Source organism: Bos javanicus, chromosome 3 (assembly GCF_032452875.1).
Source record: "Bos javanicus breed banteng chromosome 3, ARS-OSU_banteng_1.0, whole genome shotgun sequence".
NCBI classification, from domain to species: Eukaryota; Metazoa; Chordata; class Mammalia; order Artiodactyla; family Bovidae; genus Bos; species Bos javanicus.
In genome coordinates, this window is record NC_083870.1 from 99,201,267 (window position 1) to 99,223,024 (window position 21,758).

The 21,758-nt window shown below is 37.1% G+C and overlaps 1 protein-coding gene and 1 non-coding gene across 5 annotated transcripts in view; both read left to right on the forward strand.

Annotated features, from left to right (window-relative positions):
- The window catches only part of STIL (STIL centriolar assembly protein), a 53,731-nt gene that overhangs the window by 14,402 nt on the left and 17,571 nt on the right, over positions 1–21,758 (forward strand). For all 4 annotated transcript variants that reach the window (XM_061412064.1, XM_061412062.1, XM_061412063.1 and 1 more), the window contains 6 exons: positions 1,240–1,326; positions 7,300–7,450; positions 9,378–9,487; positions 14,133–14,247; positions 15,314–16,279; positions 19,389–19,554. In XM_061412064.1, coding sequence (XP_061268048.1) covers positions 1,240–1,326; positions 7,300–7,450; positions 9,378–9,487; positions 14,133–14,247; positions 15,314–16,279; positions 19,389–19,554 — 1,595 coding nt within the window. The remainder of the gene's footprint in view (positions 1–1,239; positions 1,327–7,299; positions 7,451–9,377; positions 9,488–14,132; positions 14,248–15,313; positions 16,280–19,388; positions 19,555–21,758) is intronic.
- Positions 13,956–14,063, forward strand: LOC133245409 (U6 spliceosomal RNA). The gene has a single exon (XR_009735673.1). It is a non-coding gene; the product is annotated as a U6 spliceosomal RNA (small nuclear RNA).

Sequence of the window (21,758 nt, forward strand, 5' to 3'; positions counted from 1 at the left end):
TTAATGCTTGGATCAAGGGAAAGGCTACCCACTCCAGTATTCTGGCCTGGAGAATTCCATGGACAGTCTATGGGGTCGCAAAGGATCGGACACGACTGAGCGACTTTCACTTTTACCTTATAAAATCGTGAATGCCAATGATGCTTAAGCTTTCTTATTTTAATAGCTGAACCAATTAAAGCAAGATTTTTGTCCAATCTTAGGAAGAATTCTAGTATATAAAGAAAAGCTGAATTCTTCTGGTTGAAGCTGAAGCCCTAGAGCCCTGTTTCTTTAATCTTACTCACTATTCCAGTCCTTAAGGCAATTTGAAGAATCCAGGACTCAGAATATAACCTTGTTTAAAATGCCAGACAATTTTCCAGAAATTCTCAGTATTTATGGCTGTCTCTTTCAAGTTAGTGGCTAATGACATTTTGGCAGATTATTCAGTCAGAAATTTATCTTAATTCAGTATTTATTGAGTGCTTACCCTATACATAGTCTTGTGTTTCATACTGTGTTGGGATTTAAAGCTCAAGGAATTTATAATTTACTATGAAATAAACAGTTTAGAGTGAGCACTATTGCTGTTTTTAAGAGAGATGATGGGGAAAGGCAAACTTGAGCTGGACCTTACGTGTGTGGCCAATAGAAGGAAGGACTGATGGGGTAAGGAACCCATGTGTGGGAATGGTATGTGCAGAGTTAAAAAATAAGAGTGCACAAATGTTTTGTGGACTATGAAATCTATTTACTGTCTGTTCACTCTGGTCTTGGCAGTGGCTGTGTGTTGGTCCTGCTAAGTGAGTATCTGTTAAGAATTTTCTGTGTTTCAGGCTACCCTGTATATTTATAGAATTCAGTCCTTTCAATAACTATGGTTTTAGGCTGCTAACTTCATCCTCCCTTATTTTAGAATATTCTTTCTAGTGCAGGCTAATTGATTAATTCTTGTTTTCACCTCTGTTGTTAACCATTTTCTCTCTCACCATTTGACTACCATGTCAGGTGGAAAAGGACAGAAAGTAGTGCTCTCTCTATAAGTATCCATCTATAGTTATAGCTGTATCTATAGTCTTCCCCTTAATTATCACCATGGTTTAATGTTCATAGATTTCTTAATTATGAGCCCTTTAATTTATTCCTGGTGAATGCCAAGAATCTCTGCCACATTACCTTGAGAAGAACATAATCTAAAGGATGTTAAATGCTAATTTGTAAATGACTATAGTTCTTAATTTCTATTTTTTATTTTAGCTGGCTGTCTGGAATTATACATATCTATAGTCCTCAGGTATGGGCCTGCTGCTTGCGATACATGTTCAGTTCTTCTATTCAAGAAAGGTAAGTGATGTTTTTATTTTGATAGGGTTTTATTTTGATCTTTTCCTCTACTCATGTTTTATTGGTATCATTTAAGATTCATGCAATGCCTTAACCTTTTATATTATTTACAAACCAGAAGAACAAACACACCAAGGAAAACAAGCCTTACATTAAGTAGGAATAAAACCAGACAAAAAAGATGATGTTGTGCTAAACTTGGAAATATCAAGAAATTCACTTGCCTAACAACAGTACTGTAACACAAAAGATACATTTTTAATGAGTGGAGGGAAAAAAACCCTTGGGATCATCTACTCTAACTTTCTATTTTATAAAAAAGATTAATTTTCATTGATGTGACTGAAAATAAGTTAGAATTTTTTTACCTTACAAGTGTTTTATTTACTCAGTGCTACTGATAGTACCCTAAGAAACACTTGAAGTTTAATGTTCTTGGAACTAAAGTATAAGCTTTGGAAGTAATAAACTTTCTGACCTCACTTCCTCATTTTATTTTGTACATGATACCACTGTTTGCCTCTTACTTTCTTCGTCTATTAAATGAAAATCCCATATTCTCTTTCTGTCTGCTTTGGTGGCTATAATGCACTTAAAAGAAAATTTAATGGAAAGCCAGTGCAAGTACATGACAATAAATCAGACATACATAAAGATGCATAATAAAAATGTCTCTTCCACCCCATTTCCCCAGATACCCCATCCCCAGAGACAACCACAGTTCAAGGATTGCTTCCTTCTTGAAGCATAGACAAATATCACCCTTCCTGACCTATAAAAGTTAAATCAAAAATGAGATCACACTGTTTACCCTTTTCTCTGTTGCTTTTTTCTTTATGTCATTACAACTTAGAGATCATTACTAAATCTTGGCACATATAGATTTAAGACGTATGTTTTACAACTGAATAGTAAATAATAGATACTACATTTTTAAAACTGCTCCTTTTGCTTGCAGATAACTTTGTGTTATACATCTTTGTGTGCAGATACTAGTATATTTGTAGAATAAATACCTAAACGTGTTTTTTTTTTTTTTCTGGGTGAAATAGCGTATAATTTTAAGTTTTGGTGCATGCTAAGTCGCTTCAGTCATGTCCCACTGTGTGAGACCCTTCCAGGCTTCTCTGTCCATGGGATTCTCCAGGGAAGAATACTGGAGTGAGTTATCATGCCCTTATCCAAGGAATCTTCGCAACCCAGTGACGGAACCTATGTCTCTTGCATCTCCTGCGTTGGCAGGCAGATTCTTTACCACTAGCGCCACCTGGGAAGCTTTGGTAGATATTGCCAATTTGCCCTTCAAAGGCTACCAATTTATAATCTTTCTGACCGTGTTTGAGAGTGCCTGTTTTCTCCATCCCCTCACTAACACTGTGGAACAAGTATTTGTTGAGCGCCTACTATGTATCAGCACTATTTGTGATATTGGCAGTAAGCAGTACACAAAATAAAGACCCTATAGAGAAAAGCATTAAATAGGAAAAGTAAAATAAATAGTATTTTACAAGGTGATAAGTGCTGTGAAGAAAAACAAGCAGGGGAGGCAGATGTGTTGATAACACTGGCAGGTAGGGTTGCAGTTTTAAACAGGCAGTTAGGCAGGCGAAGACCTGAAATGAGGGAGTAAGCCGTGTGGCTGTCGGGGGCAGCGTCCCAGACAGATGGGTGCAAAGGCTGTGCGTGAAAGATCACCTTGCATCTTTAAGGCACAGAAAGGAGGTAGTGTGGCTGGAGAGGAGTGAGGAAAGGGAAAAACAATAAGACCTCAGAGAGGTAACTGGAGGGCCGTCATTGGACTTTGATCTTTGCAGAACTGACAGAGGAAAAATGGCCTTTTCTGATGTTTTATCACATCAGCTTCTTGGAACTTCCTAATCATGTCTCTTGCCTTTATTCTATTGGATTGTACATCTTTTTCACATTGCTTTATAACAGCTCTTTTTCTTATTCTCTGTATGTATACATTTATACAATATGTAAAGTATACAGAGAAAATGGGCTTCTCTGGTGGCTCAGCAGTAAAGAATCCGCCTGCAGTGCAGGAGACATGGGTTCGATCCCTGGCTTGGGGAGATCCCCTGGAGGAGGGCATGTAACCCACTCCAGTATTCTTGCCTGGAAAGTCCCATGGACAGAAGAGCCTGGCGGGCTAGAGTCCCTAGGGTTGCAAAGAGTCAGACACTAGTGAAGCAACTAACCACACATGCACACACAGAGATCTATGTATTTATTAAAATATATGTGTTATATGCTACAAAGATTTTATATATGCATATAAATGTGTTACAAAAATGTGCATATGTATATATGTATTGGTGGGATTCTCAGGTGACTTAGTGGTAAAGAAGCTGCCTCCAGTGCAGGAGACACAGGTTCAATCCCTGGGTTGGGAATATCCTCTGGAGAAGGAAATAGAACCCACTCAAGTATTCTTGCCTGGGAAATCCCATGGACAGAGGAGCCTGGTGGGCAACAGTCCAGTCTGTGGGAGTCACAAAGAGTTAGATATGACTGAGCACTCTATAGATACATAGGCACAAGTTTATTTCCCCCAGAATGTCATTTTATTTGCCTTTGGTTAATATTTTTTCCCAAATAGATGTTTTTTTAAAAGTCAGATTTATCCTTCCTTTTTCTGCTTTGGTTAGAAAGGATTTTTATTAAAAATCTCCTTAGAAGCTTTTACAATTCTACTTTTTACATTTTATTTTAATTGTAAAATAAAATTAGTTTTCCTTGCAATAAAATGGAAAGTAAATTTTCATTTTGGCATATTAGTACAATTAAGTTTTATTATCAGTGACTGGTCTTGCTTTAATTACTTATTGATAGTAAATGCTCGGTAAAGTTAGTTTTGAAGCTCTCTCTGTTAGTCTGAAGCATTAGGCAATTTCTTTGATACCTGAACTGTAATGCCACCCTTTAACCAAGGAGGCATCAGTATTGCTTGACATAGCTTAGGTTGATACTTAACAGCATTCTGATCAGTGGTCTTATCTGACTCTCAAGCGAGGAATTGAACAGAATGGGCATTCTGCCTCCTGAATCCCCACTGCCTTATTTTGCTAATAGTATAATATATCCCCAAATCATTTTCATTCAACATTTTACAGAGTAGAGAATTACTAAAAGTATTTTTAAATGCTGGGTTTTGGTGTGTGTTTTAAGGACTCTTGATTACTTTACAAATATTTGTTGAGTCATGTAGTGAACAAAATGAATATTCATTTTATCATTGTTTACAATAGTGAAATACTATAAATAATTTAAATATCCACTTTTAGAAGTCTACGTGAATCAGTAATAGCACATCTATATGTTATATTACTGGATAGTAACTAGCAAAGAATCAGAATATCAAAGGTATAGTATAGAATATACTGTATAGTATAGAATATAGTGACATGGAAAGAAATCCAAGATTGTCAAATAAGAACTAGCAAATGCAATTAAGGAAACAGTTCCATTTACCATTGCAGCAAAAAGAACAAAATACCTAGGAATAAACCTGTCTAACCTGACCTGTACTCAGAAAATTATAAGATACTGGTGAAAGAAATTGAATATGATGCAAACAGAGAGATGTGCTATGTTCTTAGACAGGAAAAATCAGTATTGGTAAAATGGCTGTACTACCCAAAGCAATCTACAGATTCAGTGTAATCCCTCTCAGATTACCAGTGGCATTTTTCACAGAATTAGAACCAAAAAATTATACAAATTTTATGGAAACACAGAAGACCCCAAATAGCCAAAGCAATCTTGAAAAAGAAAAACTGATCTGGAGGAATCAGGTTCCTTGTCTTCAGACTATGCTACAAAGCTACATTAATCAAGACAGTATGAAAAAATATGGTACTGGCACAGAAACAGAAATATCAGCCAGTGGAATAGGATAGAAAGCCCAGAGATGAACCCATACACCTATAGTCATCTAATCTATGACAAAGAGAAGAGTATACAGTGGAGAAAAGACAACCTTCTTTAATAAGTGGTGCTGGGACAACTGAACAGCTACATGTAAAAGACTGAAATTAGAATGCTCCCTAACACCATACCTGGAGAAGGAAATGGCAACCTACTCCAATATTCTTGCCTGGGAAATCCCATGAACAGAGGAGCCTGGCTAGCTACAGTCCATGGAGTCGCAAAGAGTCAGACATGACTGATTGAGTAAACAACAACAACTAACAGCATACACAAAAATAAACTCAAAATAAAGTAAAGACCTAAATGTAATACGGGCGGACACTGTAAAACTTAGAAGAAAATATAGGCAGACCACTCACTGACATATATTGTAGCAAGATCTTTTCTGACCCACCTCTTAGAGTTATGAAAATAAAAACAAAAATAAATAGGTGGGACCAAATTAAACTCAAAAGCTCTTGCACAGCAAAGGAAACCATAGACCAAACAAAAAGACAACCCCTAGAATGGAAGAAAATATTTGCAAATGAAGTGACTGACAAGGGATTAATCCCCAAAATATATAAACAGTTCATGTAGCTCAATATCGGAACCAAGCAGTCAGTATCAGTTAGTCTCTAGTTGTGTCTGACTCTTTGCGACCCCGTGGACTGCAGCACTACCCCGTGGACTGCAGCACACCAGGTTTTCCTGTCCATCACCAACTCCTGGAGCTTGCCCAGACTCACGTCCATGGAGTCGGTGATGCCATCCAACCATCTCATCCTCTGTCGTCCCCTTCTCCTGCCTTCAATCTTTCCCAAAATGAGGGTTTTTTTCCAATGAGTCAGTTCTCGTCAGGTGGCCAAAGTATTGGAGCTTCAGTATCAGTCCTTCCAATGAATATTCAGGACTGATTTCCTTTAGGATTGACCAAGTAACCCAGTGGAAAAATGGGCAGAAGACCTATATAGACATTTCTCCAAAGAAAACATACAGACCAACAAACACATGAAAAGATGCTCAGCATCACTTATTAAAGAAATGCAAATCAAAGCTACAATGAGGTATTACCTCACACAGGTCAGAATGGTCATCATCAAAAAATCTATAAACGATAGATGGTGGAGAAGATGTGGAGCAAAGGGAACTCCACACTGTTGGTGCGGATGTATTATAAATTGGTACAGCCACTGTGGAGAACAGTATGGAGGTTCCTTAAAAAATTAAAATTAGAACTACCATATTACCCAGCAATCCCACTCCTGGGCATATACCTGGAAAAAAATTGTAATTCCCAAAGATTTATGCACCTCAATGTTCAGTGTAGCCCTATTTACAATAGCCAGGACATGGAAGCAACCTAAATGTCCATCAATAGAGGAATGGATAAAGAAGACATGGTACATATATATAATATAATGGAATATTACTCAGCCATTAAAAGGAACAGAATTGGGCCATTTGCAGAGATGTGGATAGACCTAGAGATTGTCATACTGAGTGAAGTAAGTCAGAAAGAGAAAAGCAGATATCAAATAATATTACTTATATGTGGAATTTAGGAAAATGATACAGATTAATTTATTTGCAAAGTAGAAATAGACAGATGTGGAAAACAAACCTCTGGATATCAAGGGGAGTGGTGGGTAGGATGGATTGGGAGATTGGGATTGACATATATATACTACTATGTATAAAATAGGTAACTAATGAGAATCTACTGCAGAGCACATGGAACTCTACTTAATGCTTGTGGTGGCCTAAATGGGAGGAAATCTGAAAATGAGGGGTTGTATGTTGTGTAACTGATGCAATTTGCTGTACAGCAGAAACTAACACAACATTGTAAATCAACTATACTCCAGTAAAAATTAATTGCAGGGGGTGTGGATTCAATACCTGGTCAGAGAAAAGTAAGCATAGGTGTGCTCTTCAGTTTTTTTCCAAAAATTGGACTGTTTAGTCTGTTAACTAAGTTGAGAGACTCAAATAGAATTCTTTGATGTGCTTTTGTTATTTTCAATAAATTTTAAGTAAATGGCATTTTTTTTTGTCCAGGGTTTTTTCAGAATCTGGAAATTTCATCATAGTTCTCTATTCTGTGACACATAAGGACCCTGAATTTTATGAATGCCTCCCTTGTGATGGCAGGTTACCTGACCTTCGATTCCAGCTACTAACCAGCAAGGAAACATTACGCCTTTTCAAAGTAAGTGTGATTGGACCACCTAGCACACTAATGACTACTTAGTTATATGTTACTGTATATTGGCCTTTTAAACCCAGTGGTCTCTACCCTTTAAAATAGTAACTCAAAGTGTTAGGCTTTCTTTATTTTTGATCAGTCTTACTTAATATTAATTTTATTCATTTATGGTTAATTTCATTTTGTAAATTTTAGGACATACCTCCAGAACCAAATTCTAATACAGGATCAAATGTTATCCACAGAGTAACTTTTCCCTGTTTTTCTAAAACCTTTTAAGGCTATATCAAGAATTTATGTATTGTTTCATTTTATGATGTTGAGAGTTAATTTGTGATCTTAGTGTTTCCTTTGTCCTGAAAGTTACTTTTTTAATTATGGGTATAAAAAATGATTTCTCATAGTTAAAAATCAGCATCTATAATATGTAATCCTTGGATTCAGAGTGGATTGTTGCTGTATCCAATAACATACATAAAAATACATTTAGGTGACAGTCCCAGAAAAAGTAGGTCTTTGAAACCATAAGTATCATTATGTAAAAGCATTCTAAGGCTGGGAATTGCCTCGTGGTCCATTGGCTAAGACTCTGTGCTCCTTCCTGGTCAGGGAACTAGATCCCACATGCCACAGCTAAGACACAGTATAGCCAAATAAATGAATAAATAAAAATATAATGTTTTTTTAAATGAAATATATCCTTTTAAGAAAAACATTCTAAGGCCGATAATAAAAAATAATTCTAAAAAAAAATTATGTATCTTTTTACAAAAATATTGACAATCCCTAAATAACGGTGTGTTTCTACTCAGATCTTATTTTGTGCCTTTAATTTCATTTATAGGTTGTATTGATTCATGAATCAAGTTTTTGTATTTTAATTATAAGCATAATCATCTTTGAGGTATAATTACTTATTTCCATTTTAGAGACCTATGTCATTCACTCATTTTATTCTTCAGATTGTATCCTCAGTTTAAAGTTACTATTTAACTGAATCCTGGTTATTAAGTTGTAAGTTATATAGCAAAATTAAGTTTTCACTTTCATTTATATAGTAAGCAGATAGTTTTTTAAAAGGTTGAATAAAAATAGAATTACCATATGATTCAGTAATTCCACTTCTGGGTGTTTATCCAAAGGAAACAAAAACACTAACTCAAAAAGATACCCACACCACCATGTTAATTGCAACAGTATTTACAATAGCCAAGGCTTCAAATAACCTAAGTGTCCATGGATGGATGGATAAAGAAAATATGATTTATATTATATCACGTTTATATAATGGAAAACTATTCAACAATAAAAAAGAAAGGAAATCTTGCCATTTGTGACAACATAGATGGACTTTGAGGGCATTATGCTAAGTGAAATTAATAAAACATAGACAAACACCGTATGTCACTTGTATGTGGAATATTTAAAAAAAATTAAAACATTTTATTGAACTCACGGACAGAGAACAAATCGGTGATTTGCAAGAGAGTAACAAGGGTTAGGGAAGGTTTGAGGGCGGCCAAAATGGCCAAAGGTGGTCCAAAGACACAGACTTGCAGTTTTAAAGTAGTGAGTCATGGAGATATAATATACAGCATGGTGAATATAGTTAACAATACTTGATTATATTTTGAAAATTCTTATCATAAGAAAAAATTTATCATCTGTATGGTGGTGAATGTTAACTAGACTTAATTGTGGTGGATGTTTAACAATATATTCAAATATCAAATCATGTTGTATACCTCAAAGTATTATAATGGTATGTCAATTATATCTCAATTAAAAAATATTTTTTTAAAGAAAGATTACAGTTACAGAAATCATAATTCCCCTTCCCACCCAGTGTTTCAGAGCTACTTTTCATCTATATAGTGTTCTCTGGTGTTTATTTAAGTCACATCTCAAAGTATGACCTACTTTATTTCAGAATGTTGAACCTTCTGACAAAAATCCAGTCTGTTTTGAACTGAGCGCTGAAGACCAGAATGCAGAAAGAGAGTTTTTTAAAAAAGTTTCTAAGAATCTTTCAATTAAGAGGTAAAAGATATTTTTATTATCATACTTTTTTTATTACTTTCATTAGTTTTTAATAATTAAAGTAAGTCCCCAGTTATTTCTAAAGGAACTGTTGGTAAATCTTATACCACAGGTGTCCTTACTATAAATGCATTCCTTCATATTTGTAAGTTGGATGATAATTTTAATGAAGTGACAACTCTAATGTGGTTCTCATTTGACTTGATTTATTACATAGGGGAACAAAAGTATTTGTCAAGAAATTATCTTACTTAAGAAGAAACATCCTGTTTTTGTTTAGTTTGCCTTCTGTCTTCCCTTCCTTGTAGTATTAAACCTAGGGCTATCAGATAAACTACTATAAAAATAACTCCTACTATAAAAATAACTCTTCTACCTAAAACAGAAAACTTTTAAAGCAAATGTACTAGGAGAATATTAAATAATGGCTTGTGACTTTTTGGGTCCAATATCTACTTTTGTGATAAACTAAATATTCCCTTTGTATTAGGGTTCTCCAAAGAAATAGAACTAACTAGTGCATAGAGAGATTGGTTATTGCTAGTCTGTTGCTATTCTAACAGATTACCACACACCTAGTGACGACAAACGATACGGATTTATTACCTTCTAGTTCTAGGAGTCAGGAGTCCACAATGGGCCTTTGCGGCTAAAATTAAAAGTGATGGTAGGGGCTCTGGCCATATCAGCCTGAAGGCGCCCGATCTCATCTGATCTTGGAAGCTAAGCAGGGTTGGGCCTGCTTAGTAAAAAAAAAAAAAAAAAGTGATGGTAGGGCTGCATTCTCTTTGGAAGTTTTAGTGGTAAATCCATGTTCCTTCTTCCAGCTTCTAGAGGCCGCCTGCATTCCTTGTTGTCTGGTGGTCCCTTACTGCACCTTCAAAGCTAGAAGCATAGCATCTTCACATCTCTCTCTGACTTCTGTTTCTTTCCTCACATCTCCTTCCCTGACTCTTATCTTGACTCCATCTTATAAGGACTCAATTGTGTTTACATTGAGCTTATCTGATCGTCTAGGATAGTTTCCACATCTCAAGATTCTTACCTTAAGGACATCTGTAAACTCCCTTTTTCCTTGTTCACTAACATATTCACAGATTCTGGGGATTAGAAAGATGTCTGAAGTAAACTCTATCTTTGGGCATTTAAGTTATCCTTGAAACAGGCTAGGTCACCAGAAAACTATATTCTTATAGACTTGTAGGAACACCACCATTGACTGAAGGTTTAAGGCTTTTTTCAAGATTTTATTGAATATTTGTGAAAGAAAAAGACAAGTTAAGGGGACGCTTGGTAATTTCTTTAACATTGTTGAAAAACAATGTCTGTTTTCAGCTCTGACCAAAGCTTTGATAAGGATCAGTCATTTTTAGATTTGAATGTTAGTGAAATGTTTATCCCTAGATAACTTTTGTTGAAATTATACATTAAGTTTTTTTTATTTTTTGTTTGAGTGCTAAAAAAAGCTCACAGTGAATCTTTTTTTATTTTTGGCTGTACCACACAGGATATGGGATCTTAGTTCCCCAACCAGGGACCGAAACTGTGCCCACTTGTTTTCTTTTTAAAAGTAATTGGGGGAATTCCCTGGTGTTCCAGTGGTTAGGACTCAGCACTTTCACCGCTGAGGCCTGGGTTTGATCCCTGATCAGGGAACTAAGATCCACAAGCCATATGGCATGGCCAAAATTTAAAAAGTAATGTACTTAATTTCCATTTTGAGCCCCTCTTCATTATGCGAGGTTATGGAAGCCAAATTTCAATCAATTCAAGGTCTGTTTATCCTGTTTCCTCTGAGGTTTCATGTAATTTAGAGGGGACTAATGCTATGCCCTGGCTTCCCTGGTGGCTCAGAGGTTAAAGCGTCTGCCTGGAATGCGGGAGACCTGGGTTCGATCCCTGGGTTGGGAAGATTCCCTGGAGAAGGAAATGGCAACCCACTCCAGTACTCTTGCCTGGAGAATCCCATGGAGGGAGGAGCCTGGTGGGCTACAGTCCATGGGGTCGCAAAGAGTCAGACAGGACTGAGTGACTTCACTTTCACTTTCAATGCTATGCCCTATGCTTCTCTGGTGGCTCAGATGATAAAGAATCCGCCTGCCAATGCAGAAGACCTGGGTTCAATCCCTGGGTTGGGAAGATCCCCTGGAGAAGGGAATGGCAACCCACTCCAATATTCTTGCCTAGAGAATTCTATGGACTGTAGCCCACCAGGCTCCCCTATAGGCGGACTACCTTCTGTGTGGTCACAGAGTCGGACATGACTGAGTGACTAACATTTTCACCAACCCTGTGCCACTACTGGTGGTGTGGGGTGACGTGATTCTCATCCACCCAACACCACTCGGCCACCTGCTGAGATGTTTTCTTTTGCATCTGGTCTTTGGCAGTTGGTTTGTGCAGGTTCCTGCCGCAGCCTCTTTAACCTGTTCAGGTCACTGGTTCTCTGTGTCTTGTCCATGCTGTGCAGAGGCATATGGAATATCATTCTGTATTCTCCATGTCCTTCTCGGGTATGGCAGGAGAGCTTTGTGGGATTGTTTCATTGCAGCCCCTTGGCACAGAAAGAACTCTGTGTTTGCCTCTCCAGACTGCCAGGGTTTGGGACAAAGGTCTGTTCGCTGTCAGATCTTCCACATCTGCCTAAGGGTTTCTGTTGTTCAGCCTACTACAGAGACAGGACCCTTTCTTCAAAATTCCATTAATGTCTAAGCTCTCTTAGCTTCCTTCTAGCTTTTCTGTCATCTTCCCTACTTCATCCTATTGAGATTTTATTTAGTTTAAGATGCACAAAAGCTTGATGTATATAGTCTTTCAAATCGTAGTCTTAAACTCTAATTTCAGCATTTGAAATTCAGTACCAACACTCAAAACTTTTTCTGTGTTCTATTGAGGCATGATACATGTGACGCAGTAACTACAACTGACTAAATGGAGGAGGTACTTCAGTTAGTCTCAGAGTAGATTACCATCACAGATATAAGTACATAGGAAAAGGTAATTCCTTACTTGATTTTTCTTTCTAACACAGTGAGTGTTTAATGTAATATGTTTAATATAGTGAGTATACATCTCTTTCATCAGATGATAGATTTTTTAATGGTAAATTCTGTATCTTATGTATTTCTATGCTCCTTAAAGTGGTTAATCAGAAAATGCTCAGTAATTTGCTTAAGAATAACTGGGTTATGGATGCAACTAGAGATGATCATACTAAGTGAAGTAAATCAAAAAGAGAAAGGCACATACCGTATGATATATGTGGAATCTAAAATATGAAATAGATGAATCTGTCTGTGAAACAGAAACAGAATCAGGGACATAGAGAATAGACTGGTGCTCTCCAAGGCGCAGGTGGGTTGGAGAGGGCTGAATTGGGAGTTTGGGATTAGCAGGAGCAAACAGGTATATACAGAATGGGTAAACAACACAGTCCTACTGTATAGCACTGGGAAATATATTCAATATCCTGTGATTAAACTATAGTGAAAAAGAATATGGAAAAGAATGTGTATGTATGTCTATGTATATATGTATGTATAACTGAGTCACTCTGCTGTACAGCAGTAATTAACACAACATTGTAATTCAACTATACTTTAATTAAAAAAATAAGTTAAAAAAAAGAATAAGTGGGTTAAACTTGCCATGGTCAGGAGAAGGGGATACATTATTAAGCATGAGTCTGACTGGCTCAACTTTTCTGATCATCTGACCCTGGCTTGAAAAATAAAATAATTTGTGGTTGTCAGATACTAAATTAAGTGATAAAGTACCTTCGGATCAGATCAGATCAGTCGCTCAGTCGTGTCCGACTCTTTGCGACCCCATGAATCGTAGCACGCCAGGCCTCCCTGTCCATCACCAACTCCTGGAGTTCACTCAGATTCATGTCCATCGAGTCAGTGATGCCATCCAGCCATCTCATCCTCTGTCGTTCCCTTCTCCTCCTGCCCCCAATCCCTCCCAGCATCAGAGTCTTTTCCAATGAGTCAACTCTTCGCATGAGGTGGCCAAAGTACTGGAGTTTCAGCTTTAGCATCATTCCTTCCAAAGAAATCCCAGGGCTGATCTCCTTCAGAATGGAGTGGTTGGATCTCCTTGCAGTCCAAGGGACTCTCAAGAGTCTTCTCCAACACCACAGTTCAAAAGCATCAATTCTTCAGCGCTCAGCCTTCTTCACAGTCCAACTCTCACATCCATACATGACCACTGGAAAAACCATAGCCTTGACTAGACGGACCTTTGTTGGCAAAGTAATGTCTCTGCTTTTGAATATGCTATCTAGGTTGGTCATAACTTTCCTTCCAAGGAGTAAGTGTCTTTTAATTTCATGGCTGCAGTCACCATCTGCAGTGATTTTGGAGCCTAGAAAAATAAAGTCTGACACTGTTTCCACTGTTTCCCCATCTATTTCCCATGAAGTGATGGGACCGGATGCCTTATTCAGCTTCAAAATGAAAGAAGAGTGCTCACTTCAGCAGCACATATACTAAAATTGGAATGATACAGAGAAGATTAGCATGGCCTCTGCACAATTGTGACATTGCAAATTCATGAAGTGTTCCAGATTTTTTTAAAAAATAGAAAGAACAAATGAATACTGATTACTGAAGACTTACTTTTTCTCCCATCTGTTCTTTAGCTCTTCCCAGAAGTTACCTCCAGGGAAAATGCCAACGAATGATCATGACTCTGGTGTTGAAGATGAAGATGTTTCTCCAAGACCAATTCCTAGTCCTCATCCAGTGAGCCAGAAGGTATCACTGGTCTTAGAACTCACCTTTGTAATTAGAAACCTAAAAGTCTCTTCATGTTAAAGCACTCAATAATATATAAAGATAAATATCATATATTCCTCACAGGTACATTTAATTATTATATGTAATAATATTAATATGTACACATATTGTAATAAGTAAGTATAGTATTTCCAGAGAAAACCAAGAAAAAGAGGTTAAGTTAGCTCCCTAGGATTATATAACTAGGAAGTAGTAAAGCTGGAATTCAGGAAGTTTAGGATTTGGTAGACTAGTAGTTTAAGAGGTTTAGTTTCAGAATCTGGTGCTTTTAACCCATGTAGAATCAACATTCTATACTATCACCAGCACTTGACATTGTTCTTATCACCATATTTTGAGAAAACATTCTACTTGCTTTTGGAGATTGCTAGCAACCCATCATTATTTTTTTTATTGAGGCGAACTAGTGGGTTATTTTAGAATTGTTCTGTTTTAATTGGACTAATTACTTATTACAAGAAAAAGGAATGGGAAAGTTTTCTTAAATTAATATTATAACCAAATTCACCACAGCGAGTACTTTACTTACTCTATTTGGCTCTCCTCCAGCTCTTTTACTAGATATCAATAAAAAGAATAGCAGTGAATAATTTCACTTAGTGTGATATTTTTAAATACTTACTGGAAGACCCTTTCTTATTAAGATGAAAAAACACTATTCTTTGCTAGATGTATTGAAGCATCTGGCCTGATGATTTTTTGTTTTTGCAGAGAGGGTAAAAAAAGTCTGTTTCCCATGTCGAGTTCTGTAACCTAAGCAACGTCAATCGGTGTTCCAGTGAAAAGAGTTTCATTGGTAAACAAGTCTGTGAGGGCAAGGACCTTATTTATTTTGTTCACAGTTGTGTTCCTGGTACTAGCACATAGAAGATGCCCAGCAAATATTTGTCAATTGTCTAAATAATCAATACTTTTTAATTAATAACTGGATACAATTTGGAAAATACTAGCTTAAAGGAAAATGAAGCATATATCATTCTCCTGAAAGGCACTTTTTCTTCTTTCATTTCTTTCCCACTTACAGGTTTCTAAGATCCAGCCATCAGTTCCTGAACTTTCACTTGTGTTGGATGAAAACTCCATAGAACCAACCCCTGTGCCTAACCCATTGGAAATGGTGAATAATGAAAATCCTCCTTTGTTGATTAACCATGCTGAGCACCTTGAGCAGTCACAACCCCAGCTTTGTGATGAGAAACACAGACCAGAAGCAGAAGCTGGAGAGCCTTCCTTCAGAGGGCTACCAAATCCATTAAACCAAGACACTGCTCCTTTGAGACACTGCAAAGTAAGACAGCTGTCTACCTGTAAGAAAGGGAACTCTCATATCAGGAACAGTAGTAAGCCCTCTTTTAATGGACTGTCTTCAGATACATCTGAAAAGCTTCAAACAGTTTCTGCTGCAAATGTACACAAAGAAGAGTATCCTGTAAGATCCTCCACGTTTAATTCCAAGCAGTCTTCTCTTGCTCCACAGTCCCACCCACACAATTTTGTTTTTTCACTCCATAATTCAGGAAGACCGATGGAATTTCAAATACCTACTCCCCCGCCACCCTCTTACTATTCCACGAATGTTTGCAGTTGTTGCCAGCATCATGGCCATATTCAGTATAGTCCAATAAATTCTTGGCAGGGAATGAATACAGTAGGATCTGTTCAAGACCTCAAGTCTGAAACCCTTCACAAACATTCATTATTTCATCCAAGTGGATGTCCAGCTCAGTACCATAATGCATTCTTTTCTTCAAGTAGTCCTATAGCCTTGAGACCTCAGGGAAACATGAGGGGTTGTTCTTCCCACAGCAATGTAGAACCATCACCTGCGGCAAGACTGCCTCCACACGTGGACTTCTGTAACCCATGGCCTTGTGCAGTATGTATGCACACACCCAAGACTGGGTCAGATGATGGGATGATGGGACTGTCTCCAGATGCGTATAGGTTCATCACAGAGCAAGACAGACAGCTGCGACTACTTCAAGCACAGGTTTGCTAGCTTTCTTCTGTTAAATTCTTGAATTTTTAAAAAGTAACTGGCAACTCTTCAGTAACTATAGTTTATGAAGTGGAATTGCAGAATGTCAGAATTAGAAGAGACCCTGGAAACTGGATTCTAGTCCCTGATGTTTTACACATTAGGAAAATGAGGATTTGAATAAGGAAATGGCAACCTACTCCATTACTCTTGCCTGGGAAACCCCATGGATGGAAGGAGCCTGTCAGGCTACAGTCCATGGAGTTGCAAAAGAGTCAGACACGACTTAGCGACTGAACAACAACAATCAGGGTTTTATTTGTTGCTTTATTTTATTTTGTTATACCAGATAAAATATTTTTTTCTTTTTATCCTTAGATGACTGACTCCATATATTTACTGAATAATGTATCTTTTTGTTAATGATTTAAACATGTACTTTTTATTTTATAATGAAAGTATCATGTGTTTGTATCTATTTCTATACTGCACTCTCCATTGATCTGCCTATCTATTCCAGCACTACTACCATTTAGTTTAATCTCTATAACTTTGTAGTAAATGTCTTATCAAGTATTTCATATGCAATTTCTCTAAACCTCACTTTTCTCAGCCATAAATTGGGAATGCTGCTGTTGCTGCTAAGTCGCGTCAGTCGTGTCTGACTCTGTGCGATCCCATAGATGGCAGCCCACCAGGCTCTGCCGTCCCTGGGATTCTCCAGGCAAGAACACTGGAGTGGGTTGCCATTTCCTTCTCCAGTGCATGAAAGTGAAAAGGGAAAGTGGAGTCGCTCAGTCGTGTCCAACTCTTCGCGACCCCATGGATTGTAGCCTACCAGACTCCTCCATCCATGGGATTTTCCAGGCAAGAGTACTGGAGTGGGGTGCCATTGCCTTCTCTGAAATTGGGAATAATGATCGGTGTTATTAATATATGTAGCTCTGATAGTTAAATGAATTTATATGTGTATACACACACACACACACACACACATCTGTCTATCTATCTAAAGTGCATAGTGTAGGATGAAGCTTTAGTAAACAGTCAGCAAATTACAATTATCTTATTTGTCTCTTAGTCCTTACAACTACCTTAGTTTTAGGTAATATTGAATCTCACAGTGGCTAAATAGCTTTTCCAAAAGGTAGCAGAGTAGGAGTTAAGTTATGTCCTCATGACACTAAAGTCCATGCTCTAAACCACTATAAGTACATATTCCTTTTTGTATTATTAATGCAGGTTGTATTTCTACTGATGTCAATAATTTATTGATAATACTTATTTTCCTATATTAATAAAGTTAATCTGGTAAAATTAATGAGATGAGTTGAATTCAGCAGTGTAACTTATGGGCTTCCCTAGTGGCTCAGATGGTAAAACATCTGCCTGCAATGCAGGAGACCCAGGTTCGATCCCTGGGTTGGGAAGATCCCCTGGAGAAGGAAATTAATCTGCTAAAATTAATGAGATGAGTTTAATACAAAGTGTAACTTATAGGGAAACAAGATTACAGTGTTTAAAAAAGGAGGCTTTTCCACTCCTAGGTGTATATGCAAGAGAAATGAAAAAATATGATCACACAAAAGCTTTTACACACATGTTTGTAGCAACATTGTTTACAATAGCCAAGGGTGAGAACAATCCAGAGTCCATCAACTGATGAATAGATGAACACAAATGTGACATTATATATACAATGGAGTATTTCAGTCATCAAAAGGAATGAAGTACTTATAGGTACTGATAGGTACAGATGAACTTTGAAAATGTTATGCTAAATGAAAAAAGCAAGATATAAGGCCACGTGTTGTTTGGTTTCATTTCTATCAAATGTCCAGAATAGGCACATCTATAGAGATACAGTGGCTTCTCAGGTGGCACTAGAGGTAAAGAACCTACCTTGTCAAAGCAGGAGACGTAAGAGATGTGAGTTCGATCCCTTGGTTGGGAAGATCCCCTGGAGGAGAGCATGGAAAACTCCAGTATTCTCTGGAGAATCCCTTGGACAGAGGAGACTGGTAGGCTACAGTCCATAGGGTTGCAAAGAGTTGGACATGACTGAGGTGACTTAGCACACACACACACACACACACACACACACACACACACACGTATAGAGATAAAAGTAGATTAGTGGTTGCCAGAGGCTAAATTGTGGAGCCATGGAGAGTGACAGCTAGTTGGTCCAAAGATTTTGCAAAGGTTAATGAAAATTTTGTAAAGTTAGATGGTGGTGATGGATGCAGACTTTGAGAATATACTAAAAACTATGGAATTGTATACAGGAATAAGTGGGTTTTTTTTTTTTTTTTCTTTTAAATTGGAGGCTAATTGCTTTACAATGTTGTGTTGGTTTCTGCCATACAACATCATGAATCGGTCATAGCTATATATTCCTTTCCTCTTGAGCATCCCTCCCACCCCCTATAAAGGGATAAGTTTTATGGTAGGAAGGGAAGCTTTTAGTGCTTGAACTTCAGCTTTGCTACTTGTTAATTATGTGACCTGGGCAAGTAACTTTATTTATATTGCCTCAGGTTTTTTCTCTGTAAACTGTGCTTACTAGTAGTACATATTCACGGGGTTGTTGTAAAAATCATACATAAAAGCTCTTATTGTAATGTCTTGTAAACAGGAAACACTCAGTGTTAGAGATTGTTATTAATATTTCCAGTTTCAGCATGACCAAACATGGACAATTCTGGGTGACCTTTATAAAATGAATCTTGTGTAAAAAAATTGTTCACATTTGGTATGTAGAATTAGAGAATCTCCTCTATCTTACTTTTGATTCATAAGTGAAATAGAAATAAAATGTCAGAGTGTTAACATTAAGGCTTTTCTACATGAGTGTCAATTTATGAATGTTGATCTAAGCACCTATGTTTTTACTTTTAATAGGGAGCCCATTTAAATGCTTCTTAATAACTAATGACAATGATTTTCAGCATTGAATAAGTTTTATGATATAATCTAGTTGAAATGTGAGAAAATGCAGTTAAAAGTCAGTTATTTATAACTGGGGCACTCTGTAATTCATTTTTAAACTCTTCTGTCAGTTTGGTTGTTTACTTCACTGTCATAAACATACATAAAAAAGTGTTTTTAATTGATACAGATTCAGCGTTTGTTAGAAGCACAGTCTCTGCAGCCCTGTTCCCCTAAGACAACCACTGTTGAAGACACAACGCAAGCTGCAAGACAAATGGAGTTGGTTTCCATGGAAGCACAGTCTCCCCCTGCTTTGCACATGAGAAAAAGTGTAAGCATTGCTGTGAGCACAGGTAATTTCATTTTTCTTAATTTGTACATAGTACACATAGAATTTAAACCAAGGTGATGAGTATGTAACTTAACTCTTTGTGTGATTTTACTCTTTATGAAATAAAACTCTACCTGTAAACAGATTGGAAACCACATAACGTAATGTGTTGTTTGTTTTTGCTGCTTTTCCAAGCTGGACCCAGTTCTAATGAGAGAAGTCATCTGTGGTTTAGGGGATCAGGGAAGATTTCATCCATGCAGTGTTACTGATTCTGGGCCTTGAAGGGAATGTAGGATCTTGGTGGAATTGAGAGATGGCAGAACAGATTAAGTAGAGAAAATACAGGCTCAGAGAAACAACACAGAGTTCTGAGTTGTCTAGTACTCTACCCATTACTATGTCACAGAGAGCCATTACTACATCTTTCACAAAGCTGTGTCTGTTTCATCTTGTAAGCAAAATAGAAGGCCTTTTTAAAAAAATCAATAATATAAATGACATCTATGTGTTTACATATTTCCTCACAATCAGAGTATGAGATCTTTCAGAACATTTTCGTGTGTTTAGTATCTAACAAGATGTTTAGAGTATAGGGTGGTAGTTATAAGACTGAAGAGGAAGAGTCATGTACAGTGTTGATAAAATTTGAAAACTAATTGGATATGGCAGTTGGAAGAGGGAAGATTCAAGTTACTTTAGTTAAATGCCGTGTTATTATCCTGGATTGGATCCTGAAACAGAAAAAGGATATTAGTGGAAAAATTGGTGAAATCCAAACAAAGTCTGGAGTTTTAGTTAATAGTAATGTACCAACACTGTTTTCTTGATTTTGAAAAATGTACCATGATAATGTAAGATGTTAACAACAGGGAGAACTGGGTGAGGAATACACAGTAACTCTCTGTTTTATCTTCTCTGTGAATCTAGAATTATTCCAAAATTAAACATTTATTAAAGGTGAAAATAAAAGTTACTTCATGATTTTGAGCTTGGATGACAGAGGGAGGCAAGTTAGAGAAGCAGAGGAGAGGAGATGAGTTCAGTCTAAATATCTGTTCAGATTGAGCTACTTTTGGAAATGTAGATAGTAATACTCAAATGTTAGGAGAGTGGAGTGGATTGATGACATAAGAGTTGTGAAAGTAACAGATGAAGGTTTGAACCTGGAGAATACAAATTTGAGAGACAGCATTAACAAGGAAGACAGATTGCTGTATTCTTTATCTGTACCCAGATGTTATCTAAACTTCATGAAGAGGGCAGCAATGAGGGAGGGTAGCGGGAACCTCATGTACGTTTATTAAATTCAGGTATTACTCAATATTAAGATTTTTTTAGCAGCAAGTAACATAAGCAACTTTGAACTAAGCAAGGAGGGGGAATTTACTGGAAGGATATGGGGATGTTTCATGAAAACCAAGGCCAAGAATTGGGCTGGACTTCAGAGAAAAACTAGACGTAGAAACTATAAAATCACTGGAGTATCCAGTTATTACACATGGCTGTTTTATCAACTCTATCTGGAGTCTTCATTGCTTTACATTTTAAAATACAGCTCACCCAGAGCCTCAGAGTTTCTGTTACACAGTTCTACCCATGTACACAAACACATTATGATCCTTCAGTCTCAACTTCAAAATGCAGAGAACCTGAATGGTCTAGTTTGGATTAGATTTTAATCCCTGGTTCAGGGATAAGGGGATTGAGAAGCATGTAATAGGGGCATATCTATTGGAGTCCCGTCTTTGTTAATTGCAAGGATGACAATTTCCTGCATATGTGTGTTGTAGAGGGTGGTGGTAAAGGAGTATTAGGAGATAAACAAACCAAAAAGTGCAGTTTCCTTCTATGTCCTCTTGTGAAGTGCTGTACTTACTATATTCCAGTTGTTCATCATCTGTATCTGTCACTGGACTGTAAACTTTTATTGACTGTTGTATCTCATTACCTAACCTGATGCCTAAATCAAACTGATATCCTGAAATTATTTGAAACAAGTTTTCAAGCATGATGTATATTTCAAATATTTTGAAACCTCATAGAGTCATATTTAGAGCTTTGACTTACATGCAGAAAAATGAATTATTAGTCACTTGAATTAAGAGGCTCTCTATGATAATACTTAATTCCTAAGAGTATACACTGGTGGGTATTCAGGAAGAGTGGCAGCACTTACATAACTTTTCTAAATTGTCCTTTTATTTTTTGGGTGGGCTGTGCTGT